The 19,019-nt window shown below is 42.9% G+C and overlaps 1 protein-coding gene across 1 annotated transcript in view; it reads right to left on the bottom strand.

Moving 5' to 3' along the window:
- Positions 1 to 9,639: 9,639 nt before the first annotated feature.
- The window catches only part of RSBN1L (round spermatid basic protein 1 like), a 53,123-nt gene continuing 43,743 nt past the window's right edge, over positions 9,640 to 19,019 (bottom strand). Inside the window, exons 7-8 of the mRNA XM_083183048.1 lie at positions 12,063 to 12,171; positions 9,640 to 10,674 (exon numbers count right to left, since the gene is read on the bottom strand). Of these exons, the coding sequence (XP_083039174.1) occupies positions 10,075 to 10,674; positions 12,063 to 12,171 (709 nt within the window). The 3' untranslated portion in view covers positions 9,640 to 10,074. The remainder of the gene's footprint in view (positions 10,675 to 12,062; positions 12,172 to 19,019) is intronic.

Raw genomic sequence — 19,019 nt, 5'->3', positions numbered from 1 at the left:
TTGGTCGGACCATGCTCCGGTCTCAATAACTTTAGCATCTCACTTACAGACCCCAGGCCAATGGACGTGGAGGATCAACGAATCACTGTTACAAGATACACACTGTAAATCAGAACTAGAAAACACACTGACAGAATATTTCAAACTAAACGACACTGCGGACATTTCAAAAATAACTTTATGGGAGGCACACAAATGCGTAGTTAGAGGCAAACTAATACAGCTGGGTACATATATGAAAAAGCAAAAAGCGGCCAGAGTATCTGCACTACTAGAAAATATCCACAGGCTAGAAACTTTGCATAAAACAGGTTCCTCACCCTCACTGCTAGCAGATCTACTGGACTCACGCCACAGACTAAATAAACTACTAACAGAACGCACCAAACTGGAGTTACGGAAGTGCAAGAGCAGACATTACCAATGGGGTAACAAACCCAGTCGTCTTCTCGCACAGGCCCTTAGAGCACAAAGAGCCGCCTCCTTTATCAGTAAGATAAAGAAAGACGCAGACACTTTCTGCTTTAAGACCCCAGAGATAGCTTCGTGTTTCCGAAACTATTATTCCTCCTTATATAATCTCCATGACGCACCTACCCCAACAGAACGGATACATAAAACGCTGCAAGCAAAAGAATACTTAGCCAAGGCTGCCTTCCCCACCCTATCTCCCTCTGATAGGAACTTATTAGAGAAACCATTCTCCCAGGCAGAGCTGGAGTCAGCCATATCCTCCATGCCTCTAGGCAAAAGCCCAGGCCCAGATGGCTTCACAGCAATCTATTACAAAACATTTAAAGACATTCTTGCACCTAAACTACTACATGCCTTCAACACCATATCGGCTGAGGCACACTTCTCTAAACAATCCCTAGAAGCACACATAACAGTGATTCCGAAGCCTGGGAAGGACCTCTCCATGTGCTCCAGCTACAGACCCATATCACTCCTGAATGTTGACATCAAGCTCTTCGCGAAATTGATGGCAAACAGACTAAATAAATTCCTCCCCGCTCTGATCCATAATGATCAGGTGGGATTTGTTCCTGGCCGTGAGGCAAAGGATAACACCACCAAAATCCTCAATCTGATTCACCTTGCCTCTCACCACAAAATTCCCACCATTCTCGTCTCCACAGACGCCGAGAAGGCATTTGACAGGGTGTGTTGGGGCTTCATGCAGACTGTGCTGGAGCACATTGGACTGGGCACACTATCCCTCCATAGAATCCTGGCCCTCTACCATATGCCCACAGCTAGAGTGAGGACGAACGGCTTCCTATCTGACCCCTTCCCTATTAGCAACGGAACGAGACAAGGCTGCCCCCTCTCGCCCCTGATCTTTATACTATGCATGGAAGCGCTGGCCAGGACAATAAGGGCTAACGCCAACATCTCAGGTATACAAGTGGGAGAGGAAGACTACAAGTTAGCTCTCTTCGCTGACGATCTGCTGGCAATAATTACGAATCCAGCAGCTTCACTCCCCCACTTCATACAAGAACTAGAGCGCTTTGGCTACCTCTCCGACTTTAAAGTAAACATGTCCAAATCTAGCATCCTTAACGTTTCCATACCCCCCAATTCGGTCCTTCAGCTCAAGAGCTCTTTCCCATTCTCATGGCAAACATCCCACATCACGTATCTAGGCATAAACCTACCTAGTGACTTAACCCGGCTGTACGCCTTAAACTATCAACCTCTCCTTGCAACGCTCCGAGCAGATTATAGTAGATGGTATAACAAACAGTTGTCCTGGCTAGGGAGAGTGAATGTCACTAAAATGAACTCTCTACCCAAACTACTCTACATACTCCAAGCCCTTCCAATCTCTGTCCCAGATACATGGTTCAAAACCATTAGAACCCTGACCCAACAATTCATTTGGCAGCGGAAAAAACCCAGGGTAAAGCGCGAGGTTCTGACTAGAAGTACAGAAAAGGGGGGGTTTCGCCTTCCAGACATTAAGACCTACTATAACGCTATCCATCTAAATAGAATACTAGACTGGACCAGAAATCGCAGAAACAAGCAATGGGTGGAGTTGGAGGGGGTGTGTATGGGCCTTTACCCGGAAATTTTCCCCTGGCTACCCATAATCCCCACCATGCCTGCTTCTCACTAAACAATCACCTCCACATTAAAAACATGGAAATTGCTGCGACAAAACCCACACATCTCTTCCGAATTCGGTCCACTAACCTCCTTTTTAAATAATCCAGACTTCCTCCCTGGTTTGATAATCTCAGACTTCTCAAAATGGGCCCTAGAAGGACTTTTCAGGGTAGGCCAGATGATGTTAGGCACCAGTATCTGCTCTTTCTCAGATATACAAAGAAAATGGGAAGTTCCATCGAGGGACTTCTGGAAGTTTCTACAAGTTAGACATTTCATACAAACAGGCTCCAGATCCCGCCCATCATCCCGCGAACTGACCGGGTTTGAAAGATTATGTATATCTACCTCAGAACCAACCCATACTATTTCACTGCTATATAAACTCCTCCAAAACTTAGACAATGACATCTCTACATCGTTTACGCGAGCATGGGAAAGAGACCTCAACATAAATATATCAGATAAAGAATGGGAATCCATTTTCATAAAGGCCCACACTAGTTCGATATGCATCCAAACCAGGGAAACCCAATATAAACTGATCATGAGATGGTATAGGCACCCCTCTATCTTACACCGCATGAACCCTAGCACATCACCAATATGCTGGCGATGTAAGAAGCATACAGGCTCTCTCTTACACATCTGGTGGGAATGTCCGTTAATCACCCCTTACTGGACGGACGTTATCAAGACCTCAAAAAAAATTCTCCACGCCCCAGTCCCAGACGACCCCGCCTTCTGGCTACTAAACCTTTCCCCCATACCACTCTCCACTTATAAAACTTCTTTATCCAAACACCTGGGCAATGCGGCAAGAGGTTGTATCCCTACCCTATGGAAGTCGACAATCCCACCCACACGCAAAACCTGGTTTACCAAAATTGACCACTTCATGTCAATGGAGGACATCATGCTGTCATCAGTGGATAAACACACAGATTTCACCGCAACATGGTTCCCCTGGATGGAGTATAAGACCTCACCAGAGTACAGAGACCTTTATTCAGATTGAAAGCCTGGACCGACTAAACAACTAAACAGCAAGTGAGCCCCCCACATGTGAGAAAGGTCAACCCCTCCCACCCCCCCCCCTCTCACTTCCCATCCTCTCCTCCCCCCCCGTCGCACTACGATGTAATATTGTTTGAAGATATTAGTACACGCCAATGTGATTTGGTTTAAATGAAAATCTGTATATCTCGCTGCGTCGAGATCAGTTAAATGATCACATGCTCTGTGTGAAGTCTTTTCTGTATGTGTTCACCCCCTTTGAAAATCAATAAAAAAAAGATTACAAAAAAAAAATGCACCCCAAATGTCATTTTTCACACTGTACCACCCCCAACGCCAACCCGAAGCGTGGCTCGCCACACTTTCTATTCTCAACTCCACGCCGACGTGGATAGTGGGGGTATGAAAAGGTCGTAGGACGCGTACCGCCGCCGCTCGCCACGCTTCGGGTTGGCATTGATAGTGGGGGTGGTACAGTGTGAAAAATGACATTTGGGGTGCATTTTACATGATGTCAACTCATGTCCATAATTTCTGTGAAAAATGACATTGCATCAGATCGCATGCGATCTCATGCAATCGCATTCGATGCGATTTTTCTCTGTACGATGCACATCGTGGGAGCCGTGAAAGTACACAAGTACCTGGGGGTGTTTCAAGAACACATTCACACTTGTCACATCATCCATCTGAAACAATAATGATGACACGTGTTAACCGTCAAATGGATTTTACGGTCTCTGCCAGTAAGTGGTGCTGCTGAAAAAAAAAGCACCTGTTCTGACTCAATAACCAGGCTGTAAATGTAAGGCCTTTAAGACAGTTCATATGTGTAGAGGTGCACTATGTCTGTAGTGAACCAGTACTTACACCAGGAGACTTTGTCAGACAGTGTCAACTCAACTGAAGGGGCAATGTGTGAATAATCCAGATGAGGGTTTATTTCAAGCTGATATTCTTGTAATAATGCACAAAAACAGTAGAAGAAAAGATAATAATTTGCCAGAGCTCATCAGGAATCAACTGAAGGTTAAAATGGCAGACACACAATGAGCTAGAGATGGGAAGAAAGGCAGGGCTAATGACATCAGAGGCCCTACAGGAACCAGGAAGGACAATTTTCACAAGATGCAAAGCTTTGCAATAGTAACATGGCAGTAACTGAACAGCATATGAAGACACATACTTCATGGGACATGACAGCACCGACTCCTCCTCGGTCTGTGGCAGGTTAAAAATAGTCAATGGTTTAGTAGCCATAACCCACACAATGTAATAAGGAGCTTGTGTGCTAAAAAAAAACACTGTCACTTCAGCTTGCGGTTACAGTACGCTGACTGACTACGCTGCTTGCGGTGACACGATGACTATGCTAACTGCATAAGCTCCAGTTAGCCGCAAACGTACATAGTCGCTGACACAAGATGACTATGCTGGCTGCAGGAACATGGCGCTAATACTGACAGGAACACTACGCTGACTACATAAGCGTCGCCATGAAACTACACAAGTACTGAGTTTTCTTTATACACCTTTAACACAGCACCTCAGACCCAGGTAATTGCCAGGTTAGTGACATGTCCACCCACGTCAAGATGCGGTGTGAAAGTACCAAAGCTTTTAACCTGGTTTGACTAACACAGCAATTCAACCCAGGTTATAAGTTAGAAGTGTTAAATTCGGGTCACCCATTATACACTGGGTGACCTAGGTTTAGGAGTTTGTTTATCATACTACTAAGCCCGCTCCAGGCAAAAGCTTCGAAAGCTAGTCTGCTACCTTCTGTGTATGTGTGACAGATGCAGTTTCACTCTTTGCCAGCAGATGGCAGTGTTTCAGAGATTCACCAACACTAGACATATACATTGAGTGGCCAATAGCAGATTGTCACCTAGTGCGGACCACACATCCCTATTGATACCATGTGTCGATGGAGGTTTTGAGATCCCAGGTCCTACCCGGCCTTACGATATGAAAGGGATATTACTACTTTATTTATTCCCTTTATGCTTCCCAAGTTCTACATAGGGTAGAAGTGGGAGGTTGTACAGAACCCTAGGAAGATTTACACAGCATAGTAAATGACAGACAGAAGCCATAGTATTTTATTACTAAATGAGAAAATTGGAAATGATTGCAACCATTTAGTTACCTTGCCTATGTTCTGTTTCTAAAGTTTTTATTCATTGCTCTTGAAACTCTATAGGCAGAATCTTCTATTACCTGTTCTGGACTTCTCGGCAATAATTAGGTGTTACCTGCTCATGACATGGCTTTGTATACACCTATACCAAATTAGTGTTCCCATAACCGAATGTTTTCCAACAGCATAAAGTGAGATTGAGAATGACATGAGCTTTCAAGATAAGCATTCCAACTCTACCACAGACCTTTATTTCAATAATAAAATCATAACAAATATAAAACCTTTTGCAAATATTGTCTATACAAAACAGCTACTTTATATAACTTTGTAAACAAATACAATTATACACACTTTTGTTGATAGTTTCCCTTTAGTTATTATATGAAGGTAAGCACCCTGCATAAAAACTGTGTAGTAATAGAAAACGGCAATTATAGACCCCAGTAGTTCTATTTATAGAACAGAATCTTCAAATAAAAACAAATATCGAAGTGGGCAACTTTTATTCAAAGGGTGAAAAACGGTTAAAGCTGACATGGCTTATTTTCTAAGTGAACCCGGGTTATCGCAAAATTAAAATGCATTTATTCATTTTTATAAATGTATCTAGCCCAGGTTCTTACAACTGTAAAATAAATGGTAAAAATAATTGATTAATGAATACTGAAAATGAATCTTGCTGCCAGATAAGGCCTTGAAAAGACTTTGTGGGGCATCTCCAATTAGCCGTGGACACTTTCCGCACTAACCAATTCAATCAACAGGGTTTATGACAGTAAGTTTAAAGTCATTGGATAGATTTTTTAGTGGGTGGCTTTGTTTAACATTGCAGCAGTTAGATTTCTGATATTTATCCCAGAAATTGACCTCCAGAGTGTGTTCTTTTCCTCACGCCTTGTGGAATATATGGGTTACCACGTGTTACTGCTTGGGGAAAATGCTTAATAAAACAAATAGTTCTGGGCATAAAGCCCAGAGCTGTTTCCCCCATTTGGATATGCCCCCTATACAATTTAACTAGCTTATCAGTGTACTCAGGTATTGGGAAATGCGAATGTGGTTATTCAGCAATGAATGGAATTGTGCTAGTTTATACTTTTGCTTTAGAACATTCAGTAGCCCCCAAAATTATTTGTTTTGGTTGTATCTGGGTTTAGTAATAGTACTACTCCAGTCCGAGAGCTACCAACAGTTAACGTTTTCCAGGTCTCCTCACAGAATCATAAGTAATCAGGTCCACCTGTGGATCGTGTATAATGTGTCGGTCAGTAATGAGTGCACCTGTGCCCCAACTAGGTGATCTAGAAAACGTGAACTGCTGGTAGCTCTCGAGGACTTGAGTTGGCTACCGCTGTACTAGACGTTTGTTGATCCAAAGATATTGTGTTACACTCGATAGCACACACAAAACCACCCTGCACCTACCTGCAAACTATGTTCTGCTTTCTCACACCAGTAAATGTTGTTACCTTGATCCTTTTAATCCTACCCTGTCCAGTTGATCCATTACATTCTGGCCTATTGCACAATCACCTGCCGTGACCAAGTCTCCCTGGCTTCGAACTGGCAATCAATCCATTATTAAGCATCACGCCTGGTTCATACCAGACTACAGAATTATTGCATTCAGTTCTCTTCAAATACTATTGAAGAACCCCTGAAATTCCAGAATATAAATGGTCTTCTAAAAGGGCAAAGCTATTTAAAATGTAGAAAAAAGAAAACCTATGATCTCACTCACTGCCTCACATTCCCAAATATTTCTCATAGTTTCACAATTTCTCAATCATGCCCAAAATCAAAGAATCCTAGTCCTCTTGCCTAATCCATGTTCTTACAATAGCCATGTGTACTTAGCTAACACAATTATAATAACTACCAGCATTCTAGAGTGCTATTTAGGTCAGTAATGGCTAACTGGCAGCCAACAGACCTTATGGTGCCCATACACGGTGCGATGCCCACTATGCGTTTTGAACTAGATGCAATGCTATGCAATTTTGTTCAAAATGTACGGGCAGCACATACTTTTTTGCTGTGCAATGGGATACGCGCAGGAGCACGCATCGCACCTGTACATTGCACTGTGTATGGGCACCTTTAGGCTTATTTGTAGCCCACAATATTTATAGAATCTATTATGACAATTCTAAAGCATTTGGTCTGCGAGCTCAGTTTTGGTATGTATGCGGTCTTTGTTGGGTATGGGCTTAAAAGACTAACTTTCTGGGGACATTTACAAATTAAAATGTTATGACCACTACAACTTGTAATAATGTCAAATATGTTTGTATTCCGTATTATTTTAAACACTTCTAAAATAAGTTTTGTTATGTTTTTAGGTAAGCCACAGTTTTGGGGTTTTTATTTGCAAGACCATGGTGTTTACATGCATTCAACATAAGTGTATAAGTGTATGTCAGTGACATCTAAGCTCATGTCAACACATGCATTAGTGGAAGACAAATGTGAGTATTGATAGTACAGTGATCTCAAATATTTTCAATGATGGCACCCTGGAATACCAGAATTTTTTTTTCTCCGCACCCCTAGACCACAAGTTTCTCATTGATATAGTATAAAAAAAAATATTAAATTGATTTAAGATCTCATCCTTAGTGTCAGTTATGTGGCAATGGATAGGTTTCACTTCGGATCGCCCACAATTACATTGGCCATAAATAATTAAAATTGGTCTTGGACCACCAATCCAGGGCACCCTTGCAAGTCCCCAGAGTGCCATGGCACACAGTTTAGGGAAACTCTGGTCTTAAGTACATAAATAATCATTTGTTGTCGTCCCTCTTACCATTAATCATTAGTAAGGTCTGCAAATACTTCTTAAATCAGCAATCTCATGAAAAAACACACACATTATGTATGTGTGTGTGTGCGCGCGCGCGCATGTGTGTTTAAAAATTCTAGGTGGGTGGGGTGTGGGTGTCAACATGGTAAGCAATAACAAGATTCTTCCCATCTGCTGTCACACATGGGAAATTATTATGGAGAAGTATCAAGCTTTCTAAAAAATAGTTGACCGTTGCCTATAGCAACCAGTCCACTTCCGCCCATCATTTTATAGGATGTGCCTGATAAATGCTAGCTAGAAGATTATTGGTTGCTATAGACCACTTCATTAGTTTTAGAACGCTTGATACATCTCCCCTGGGCAGTAAACTGACTGTCAGACATATTTGTTTCCCCTCTGCAGAGATCAAATACATAAATGATCAGCAGAATATCCATGAAAAATTGTAGTGGATTATATAAGCCTGGGGTAGCCAACTCCAGTCCTCGAGAGCTACCAACAGTTAAGGTTTTCCAGATCTCCTCACAGAATCACAAGTGAAGTAATCAGCCCCACCTATGGATCTTTTAAAATTAGTGAGTGAGTAATGAGTGCACCTGTGCAGCTGCTAGGTTGTCTGGAAAATGTGAACTGATGGTAGCTCTGGAGGACTGGAGTTGGCTACCACTGATTTAAGCCATACAGGTGTTTCCTGCTTTGCATAGCTGCATTCTATAGCGGGACCTTTATGCATACATTGTGGCATGCCACATTGTACACATCACTAGCCGCCTGCCTTGAGAATGAATGGGCAGCAGGGTTTGGAGTTAAATAGCAGGAGACAGGAAGCACAATGTAAATAGACAGCGCTACCAAAGGGTGGCCAGTTACTGGGATAATCTCACCTCATTCTCGACCTATGCCCCTTTCACATGATGCTGCTTGTGGTCCCAGGACATGCATGAGAATGTGCTTCTATAAAAAGGGAGGATCTATCGTATACCATTTTTTTAGTCACATGGAAAAAATAATAATAATATGCATGCCAATTGTTTACCTCTCTACATGGCTGAGTGCAGAGAACATGTCCTATTAAACAGTATAACCTGAAGTGCTACGACTTCCAGATTTACTATTCTCTGGTAATTTTTCAATTGATTTAAGACCCACCGATATATAAATGAGAGGTTTCTAAACACTAAATAGAAGTTATATGTCAGTATTTTGACCATGTCGGTATAACAAATGTCAGTATATTGTCAGTGTTTGTATATTGACTGTCAATGTGTGTCGGGATATAAAATGAAGCGTGATTGGTTTTTTAGCAGTGCAGCTGTTATTGTGATGCAAGTGTCCACATATGGCCGTGTAGTTTCTGGGAAATAAGCAGACCCTGCAGAACGGCCAATGGTCACCTTCCCTACTTTACAACTGGTCAATGAAGTATATATCTTTGCTACGCCATCTGAAATCATTAAGGAGGAAAAGACAGAACTTTACAAAAGTTAAATCTCACACAATCATTTGTCATGTTGTAGCCATACCAGACCTTGTCCGCAAATAAAACCAAATACATTGTTATGAACCTTTATTAGGTGGTTCACATTTCAGTATAAATCACACTAAAAAGATTAAAAAAAGCTATTTACACTACAGTGCTGACACCTTGAAAATGATATAAATAAGCTCTATGGAAAAGCCTGGAATTGTCAAAAAGAATTCTGGCTCATTTTACAAAAAATATATATGTTAATGTCAGCTCTATCCTAGAACCTACAACTCAAAACTTTAGAGAGACTTTATGTTAAACCTGCAGTGTTTACAGTGCATCTGGCCCTAAGTGCTTTGATATTTCACAGTTATGGACAGGCACTGAGGAATGTTACATCGCTACATAACTATATTCAGTAACAGACTACAGAGCAAGTACAAGCTTGCCCTAGGATTACCAATCTTTACATTATTATTACATCATGTAGAATAAAAAATAAAACTATATATACATATTTTAGCACAGGTGTTCCTCTTCTGTCCGCAGAACTGGGTTTGTAGGTATAGGTTGCCGTGTGTCCTCTAAACTTTCTCTTGAGTCTTTATGAAGAATTCCCAACCGAGACTCACATCCAGTCTTGCCTTGCGAGTCCTTAACATGATCAGTGTTTACTTTATTCGTCTGACATTCTGTGGGTGCACTGGAAATAGTTGGAAGATTTATATTGTCACTAATTTGGTGGGGTGAAACCGGTTCCCGTTTTACTTGCTGAGTCTTTTGCTGAATGTCCCGTAACTGCCAAATGTCAGAAAACGGCACATGAGACATATGTGCGCTTGCGGTGTTGAATGTATGGTCTTCTTCTTTCACAATGTCTGCTTTCATCTCTCCTAAAACACTCTCTTCCAAATTGGTTTTCTTCTGTGACACTTCTGGGTGGTACATCTTGAGTCGGATATGCCACGCCAGACTACAGACAGATGAAACTGTTTTGAACTGATGCACAACATTTCTTGGAATAAAGTAGATGTCATCATCGTATAGCTGAATCCTAGCATAGCGTATGCCTTCTCTTCGCAGTTGGTTGAGCTTTGCATCATCAACCCACTGCACACACTGAAAGAACACCAAAATTAGTACCAGTATACATGCCCCTTCACTTATGTCATATAGTAATAATTATATGACATAACGTAAATATACTGTACAGTACAATCCAACAATGCATGTTTTAAACCATAAATCATTATCCATTTTTGCTTGCTAGGTATTTTGCAAAGCCAAGCCAATACTGCAGAAAAACAAATGGATTCACTTCTTTCTGTTATTGTTGATTTAAGCACATTATTTCCATTATATTTTTCGATATTGGGGGTTGTGCATCAAAAGTCTGAACACCTTCAGAGGAATTATGGCTTGCCCAACTATATCTTTTTCCTTTATCTATTGCTCTAGCAGACATAGATTATGTAATGCAGGGGTAGCCAAACCTGTCCTCAGGATCTACTAACCACTCATAGATCCACAGGTTGCCTGAAAAACATATTAGGAATGAATGCAGCAATTGTGACAGTTAGTAATGACTGCAGCTGTGCACCATCTAGCGGATTTGTAAAACGTGGAACAATGGTAGAGCTCGTGGACCGGTTTGGCCAGCCCTGGTTTAATGGCTAGCTTTACTGCTTCAGGGCTCGGCGTTCATGGGTTAGATTCCAACCATGGGACCAACGGTGTGAAATATGTTATCTCCTCATACTTCATCAAAACATAGCATAATACACCTTTTTCACTTACTTAAAAATCGTGAACGCGCACCAACCCGGGATTTGTCAGTGGAAATGGTGACCAGGTAAAAAACCCTGGTCTAGTGACCTGGGATTCTTTCTTGTGAACCAAGCAGGGCTTTGATTGTGCTAAACCTGAGTAATGTGCCGTGGAAACAGCTCTTACCGGGGTTTTTCAGCCCAGACAAAAAAAAAAAAAAAAAAAAAAAATCGGGCTATTGCGCATGTGCTTCCCGCCCACTGCTGATAGTTCAGCCCCCTGTCGCTGACCAGCCTGCCCAGCCTTCAATGACCAGCCCCCCCCCCCCCCCATCCTGTCCTGCTTTTCTGGGTTTCCCCTTTTAGTGGAAAACCCACCAACCAGGGAAAACAGGGCAGTGGATGTGGGGACCATGGAAGAGATCCACCAAAGTCCCGGTATGTGACCCGGGATTTTGGTGGAAAAACAGTATAAGTTGTGTGGCATGTAAGTGTTAATGTAGCCACTTTCAATGTCAGTTCGTAAACCAATCCATTTGTCCTGATCTTATGGCTTTACAAGTACAGGTGGCTGAATTAAAACTGGCCTGACCACTAAGTTCTTTTTACTTCACCAGAGCTAATAAACATTTCTTTAATGATCAAATACTAGTCATGGGAAAAAATAAAAACGTCAACACTGCTTAACATGCTATAATATCAAGCTTGATGGAAGAGAGCAAATATAACCCAAAAGCTTACCTGGGATAGTGGAGGTTCATGTAAGTCTAGCTGTAGTCTCTGTACCACCTCTAAGAAATCTTCAGCATGAAAACATATTACATCTTTGGTTATCCGAGGCTGTTCATTCCTAGGTTGTAGATGGAGAAAATAGATTAAAAGCTAATTTCCCGTGCAGGGCATATCCAATACCATTTAATTAAACACTTAAATGGTGAATATTTTTCCCAAAAAACATTCTGAAATTGTTGTTTTTGCATGACTGAATTAGATTAAGAACATCAATTTAAAACCTCCCCCACCCCCCCCACCCAAACAAAAAACTGAAACACACATACACTCACAGGTTTAAACATCGATGGCTGATATATTGGATTAGCCCATTGATGATCAGAACATTGCAATCATTCTGCAGCATCTGGGTGTACATAAGGAAATTAAGGCCTGCTTTTTTTCTTTTCCATCTTCCCACTGGCTACTGGGTGGGATGAAATGAGAAAGAAGAGATGCTGACCCGTCCCTCAAGAGAGCAGCAGTTGCAGGAAGATTCTCTTCCAGCAGTCGCACAATGGGCTTTCTTCACATCACAAAAACACCAGTCTGACTGTCACATTTCATGCAGACACACCAGACATGTGGTGTGTCTGCACTGTAAAATATGGTACTTGTTTCCTAGCACGGCCACAATCTTATGGATCGTGTACCTTTAAGTTAAGGTACACGATCCATAAGATGGACCCGATTTCCTTTGAAATCAGGTCCATTTTGCCGGCTAGGACACAATATCGGGGGCATCGCGTCGGTCGGGACCATTAACATTGGTCCCGACGCGACCGACGCGATGCCCCCGATATTTCCATAGGCTTCAATGTTAAAAAATATTTTAACATTGAAATCGTGTCGGGAAAGGTAAAATATCGGGGGCATCGCGTCGGTCGGGACCATTAACATTGGTCCCGACGCGATGCCCCCGATTTTTCCATAGGCTTCAATGTTAAAATATTTTTTAACATTGAAATCGTGAAAAAATGTGAAAAATGTGAAATGGGCCAATATGACCCATTTCACATTATAGATGTCCCCGTCGTCACCCCACGATAGACGCCAACCCGAAGCGTGGCGAGCGCAGCGAGCCCGCGAGGGGCGGCGGTGCGCGTCCTCCGACCTTTTCATTCCCCTACTATCCACGTCGGCGTGGAGTTGAGAATAGAATAGTGTGGCGAGCGCAGCGAGCCACCGTGCCCGAAGCGTGGCGAGCGCAGCGAGCCCCGCGAGGGGACGCGTATAACTTCACAGGTATACGCGTGCGCTCGCCACGCTTCGGGCTCGGTGGCTCGCTGCGCTCGCCACACTATTCTATTCTCAACTCCACGCCGACGTGGATAGTAGGGGAATGAAAAGGTCGGAGGACGCGCACCGCCGCCCCTCGCAGGCTCGCTGCGCTCGCCACGCTTCGGGTTGGCGTCTATCGTGGGGTGGGGTGTACGACGTTAAATTTGGGGGGGTTGGGAATATTTTACATTGAATCCAATGTAAAATCGGGTCCCAGGGACCCGATTTACATTTCATTCAATGAAAAAATCGGGTCGAAAATCGGTCGGTCGCGTCAATCGCATCGTATGCGACCAAATCACATGCGATGGACCCGATTTTTCCGACACTACCACCCCGATGTAAATCGGTGTGGCCGTGCTAGGAAACAAGTACCTAAAATATACAGCACGTTAGCGCACGTTGTAAAGTGCATAAAGTATGATTTGACTGCATTTCCTGGTTTACGAAAACATTTATAGTGTAATAGGACTGCATGTACTTTTGATCATGCAAAGTGAAGGTGTCTGCTCAGGATTTATTTGACAATTCCAATTTTGTAAACTGGAACCAGTTTGTATTTTTAAAAGACTAAAACCTATGAATACATTTTGAGCAAAAAAACATGGAGACGACTGCCTGGACTATCTCTTTAGATTAATAGGGCTGTATTTAAAGTTTTTTTTTTGCACCGACAGCCACTACAGGGTGCCCAATGGAGCTATTGAAATGTAGCTCCATTCAGGCGTGTACGGCTGCCGGCGTCAGAGCGACGTGCAGCTAAAAGTACCTTAATGAGCAGGAAAAATCAAAACATCAATTGAATATTGCCCCACAATCTCATAACTGTGTTGGGGTCCTTATAGCCTCTAGCAACTCTGACCAATTAATACCCCCAAAACCATCCTTATCCTCACATATTTGCTTGGCCCCTCACAGTAGACCATCTTGTCCACCCCATGTGAATAGGAGCTCACTTAGGAAGCGAGCTCCTATTCAAAACACATTTGGTGTGCTACAAAACCATGTGCACTGCAGGTGAGGCTGATGTAACGTGCAGAGTTAGATTTGGGCAAGTTAGTTTGTTTCTGTGCAGGGTAAATACTGGCTGCTTTATTTTTACACTGCAATTTAGATTTCACCTCACCCAAATCAACTCTGCACATGTTACATCAGCCCCACATGCAGTGCACATGGTTTTCTCGATTAGAAAACCAAATGTGTTTTGCAAGCCAACCCGAATCGCCCCCTTAATCTTGGTCTTCACTCACAGTTGTGATATTTCTGATTTCTCCAATTCACCATTTCTCCTCTCTGACCCCCACCTGTTCTTTTTTTACCTTATTGCTCTCTGCCGCCTAAGGCTTCAAATCACTAATCATAACACTGAGGCTATAGACACCACTTCCCTATCCTCCGTGTCTCTCTCATGCCCTAAACAAGCCACTTCCCTACACAATGGAAGTTATTGCCCTCACACCCCCCCCCCCCCCACACACACACACACTTGACACTATCCCCTCCCGCCTTCTCTTCTTGTTTGAATATTGCCCATCTCCTCAAGCTCTCCCTTTCATCAGGCACGGTCTACCCTATTCTTTAAAAACCTACCCTTGACCAAAACACTATCCAACAACCAACCTCTCACTCTATTCTCGCTTTTTCCTCACTTCTGACATTGAGCATATGGTCTAAAACCTCCTTACTGCCTTGGTTTCCTTCTACTCACTTCTTGACCTATTGCAGCCTGGCTTCAATCCTCTTCACTCCGCTTAAAACTGTCCTTACAAAAGGTCTGCAATTACTTTCTTGCTGCCAAATCCAGGTGCCACTACTGTTTATTCTCCTTGACCTTTCTTGTGGCTTTTGACACTGTGGACCACCCTCTCCATCAGCAAATCCTTCACTCCCTTGATATACTTGATATTGTCCGATCCTGGCTTTCCCCCTACCTCTCTGACCATTCCTTCTAGCTCTCATCTCTCCTTTTCTCACTATCTCTATCTACTTGCTATAGTATCTATAGGTTGATGACACTGAAAACGACCTTTCCTCCCTTGACCTCTCTTTGCTCAAATCTCCAACTGTCTCTCTGCTATCACTTATTTGCTGACCTCATCCTACTTTTACCACCAAGATTTTGCATGTGCTGATCCCTTTCTCTGGAATTTCTCTACTTCTCCACCTCTTTATCAAACCCAGATAAACACTCATCCTGGGTATGGATCATTAGGTCATCACAATGTTGGTCGACATGCAGTAAGGTCAACAGGGTCATTAGGTCGACATGGGGGTAGGTCGACATGGGGTTTAAAAAAAAAATTGTAACGAACGCCATAACTAACACTAAAACATAGCACCTTGTCCCCTTGCTACGCTCTGCACACTATTTTATTCTCCCACCACGTCCTGGTGGATGGTAGGGCATGAAATACCACCTGTCGGCTCAAAAATGTTGAAAACCTCATGTCGACCTTTTGACTGTCAGCCGAATGACCCTGTCGACCAACATGCTGGTGACCCAATGACCGTATCCCCTCATCCTAACCCTCTGTTCCACACAATGGGGTGTATTCAATGCCATGGGTGAGCGGCGACAACGAGCAGGGCTTCCTGCTCGCTGTCACGACTCATCCTGTCATTATTCAACGCACCCCCCTCATACGCCAATTCCCCCTCTCTCCGTTTTTTGAGTGAGGGGGAATTGGCGTATGTGGCTCCAGAAGCAGCGAGACTCGCGGCTAAAAACAGTGAGTTTTCTGCATTAGCCGCAGGTCTAGCTGTTTTGGGGAGTTCTCGCCGTTCTGTGACGCCAAGGAATTCCCCAAAACATTGAATAGGGCGAGCGGCATTGAATACTAACCAATGTCTACCCTCCCCTTTCGAATGTAAGCTCTCACGAGCTCAGCCCTCTTCCCTCATTTCATAGTAACTGAAATAAGGTTGAACCCATTTGACTTGTAACTACTGACTTAGGGCAGTATTCAATGAGAAAAGTTCTCCGTGTTTTGTGGAGAACTTGTGCTTTGTTCGCCTTGGACGGAGCATTTTGCTCTCCAAAAGCGAGCAACCCTATTCAATGTGAAATGTTCTCCGTCTTTCTAAGTGACTTTCTCCGTGTCTCTCCGTGTAGCAATTCTCCATCTTTTGATGGAGAGCTGGAATGTGAACTTTTAAACTAAAAGGTTTTTTTAAGAAATTTTGGTGTCAAAAAATCAGTTTTTTTTTCTGTGAAGGGGCATGTTATTTTTATTCATGTGCTTATAGCACATGAATATATATTTAATTTAAAAAAAAAAAATTTTTAAAATTTTTTTTTTTTTTTACACAGTGCAGCCAGCAGGGGGCCGGAGCGCTCGAGCCGCTCATTAGATATTCATATATTCACTGCACCCGAACGTAACTATGCACAAACGGGTGCAGTGAATACTGGGTCCCCCGCTGGCTATAGGGGGGTGCAGCCTGGGTCCTGGAGAGCCCCCCTCCCCTCCACAGTCCTCTGGAGCAGCCAGGGAGACTTTAATCTCTCTGGCTGCTTCCGGCTCCCTGAAAGCTCCCTGCTCCCTGCAGGGGTTAAGACTCTCCGCGAGTGGCGGAGAGCATCAGCCACATTGAATAGAGGGAGCAGGAGTGGAAGAGAGCCCTCCGGAACACGGAGAGTGCATGGAGAGCGAAATAAAACGCTCTCCATGCACGGAGAACTTTTTCATTGAATACTGCCCTTAGTGGCCAACATATATCCAGTTTTGATTTAAAGTCATTAACAGTAGTTGCTGTAACCACCCCAACCGGCAATGATTTCCAGAATTTTACTGCTCTAATGGTGAAGAATCCTCTTAATTCAGTACAGAATTTATTTTCCTTGGGCCTCAGTACATGCCTGTGTGTCCCAAGTATAGCCCTAGCCTCAGTACATGCCTGCGTGTCCCAAGTATAGCCCTGTTACTAAACAAATCATCTCCCAGTTCCATATGATTCCCAATCCTGCATTTGACCATACTAATCATATTACCTCTTATCCTCCATTTCTCCAGTTAAAACATATTCAGCCTAGTTAGCCTATCTTTGTATTCTAGGGATTTGAGACCATTTACTAGTTTAAATCACTCTTTTCTGTACCTGTTCCAAATTTATTTATATACTTTTTAAGGTGCGGCGCCCCGAACAAAACACAGTATTCCAAGTGTGGTCTCACCAATGCCTTGTAAAGAGGCACTATCACATTGGTATCCCTTGAATCCATTCCTATTTTACTGCATGCCAGTGTCCTGTTTGCTGCTGCACTTGAGCAGTGTGCACTATTACCCAATTTATCATCTATGATTACCCCTTAAGTCCTCCACTGCAGACTTCTCTATATTAACTCTATTTAGCCTATAAGTAGCTTTGTTCATTTTTGTTCCCATAAAAAAATTACTTTCCATTTTTCAATGTTAAACCGCATTTTCCACCCTTCCAATTTAATTAAGTTGCTTTGTAGTGTATCCACATCCTCTCCTGAGTTAATGTCCTTACTTAATTTTGTGTCGTCTTACTCACTTTGTCACTACCTATATCATTAATGAATACATTAAACAAAGTGGGTCCCATTATTGAACCTTGCGGGACTCCACTTTGGACCTTACCCCAGCTGGAATGTATGCCATTTACCACCATTCTGTTTCCCAGATTGTGCAACCAGTTTTTAATCCAATAACAAATTTCATCCCCTATCCCTAATTTACCTAACTTTGTTAATAACCTTTTTTGAGGCAGTGTCAAAAGTTTTAGCAAAATCAAGAAGTTTTACATCAGATTTCCTTAAATCCACCCCCATACTGACTTTTTCATAGACACTAATTAAATTAGTCTGGCATGAATTATTTTTGACAAATCCATCCTTTTCCTACTGTTATTTAAACTATCTTGTACTCTATCAAATCCCTTGCATGTCTGCCACACTAATGTTGATTTCAGTTTTCTTTACTATTTTATAGATCCTGTATTTGTCATACATTGTATTCAAATGTAACTTACTGTGTTCTTGTTTTACCTTTTTATATACTCTGTAAATGGGAGCTGTGGATCCTTTGTGGTGCAATATAGCTAAATAATGATAATAACGAAGATACTAGCAGTTCGATATAATTACTATATCCTGTACTTTTGTTTCCTAGCACGGCGCCCACGATATTCAGTCGTATGGCATCTTATGCATTGTATCGCATCGCATGCCATATACCCGGATGCGATATGTATAAGCACCCTAATGGATTTTTTCAATGTTAAATGGCCCCCCTATACGATTTTGAATTGTATAAGCATCCTAATGGGTGCTTACAATGTTAAATGCACCCCCACTATCAACGCCAACCCGAAGCATAGCGATCGCAGCGAACCTGCGAGGGGCGGCGGTACGCGTCCTCCGACCTTTTCATACCCCCACTATCCACCTCGGCATGGAGTTGATTTTAGATAGTGCGGCGAGCGCAGCGAGCCCCGCGAGGGGACCCGTATTACTTTACATGTATTCCGCGTCCGCTCGCCACGCTTCGGGCTCGCCACACTATCTAAAATCAACTCCACGCTGACGTGGATGGTGGGGGGTATGAAAAGGTCGGAGGACGCGTACCGCCACCCCTCGCAGGTTCGCTGCGCTCGCTATGCTTCGGGTTGGCGTTGATAGTG

Source organism: Crinia signifera, chromosome 4, assembly GCF_055691185.1.
Source record: "Crinia signifera chromosome 4, ASM5569118v1, whole genome shotgun sequence".
NCBI lineage: Eukaryota > Metazoa > Chordata > Amphibia > Anura > Myobatrachidae > Crinia > Crinia signifera.
The sequence above is the reverse complement of the archived record's forward strand: the minus strand, read 5'-3'. Positions and strand labels throughout refer to the sequence as shown.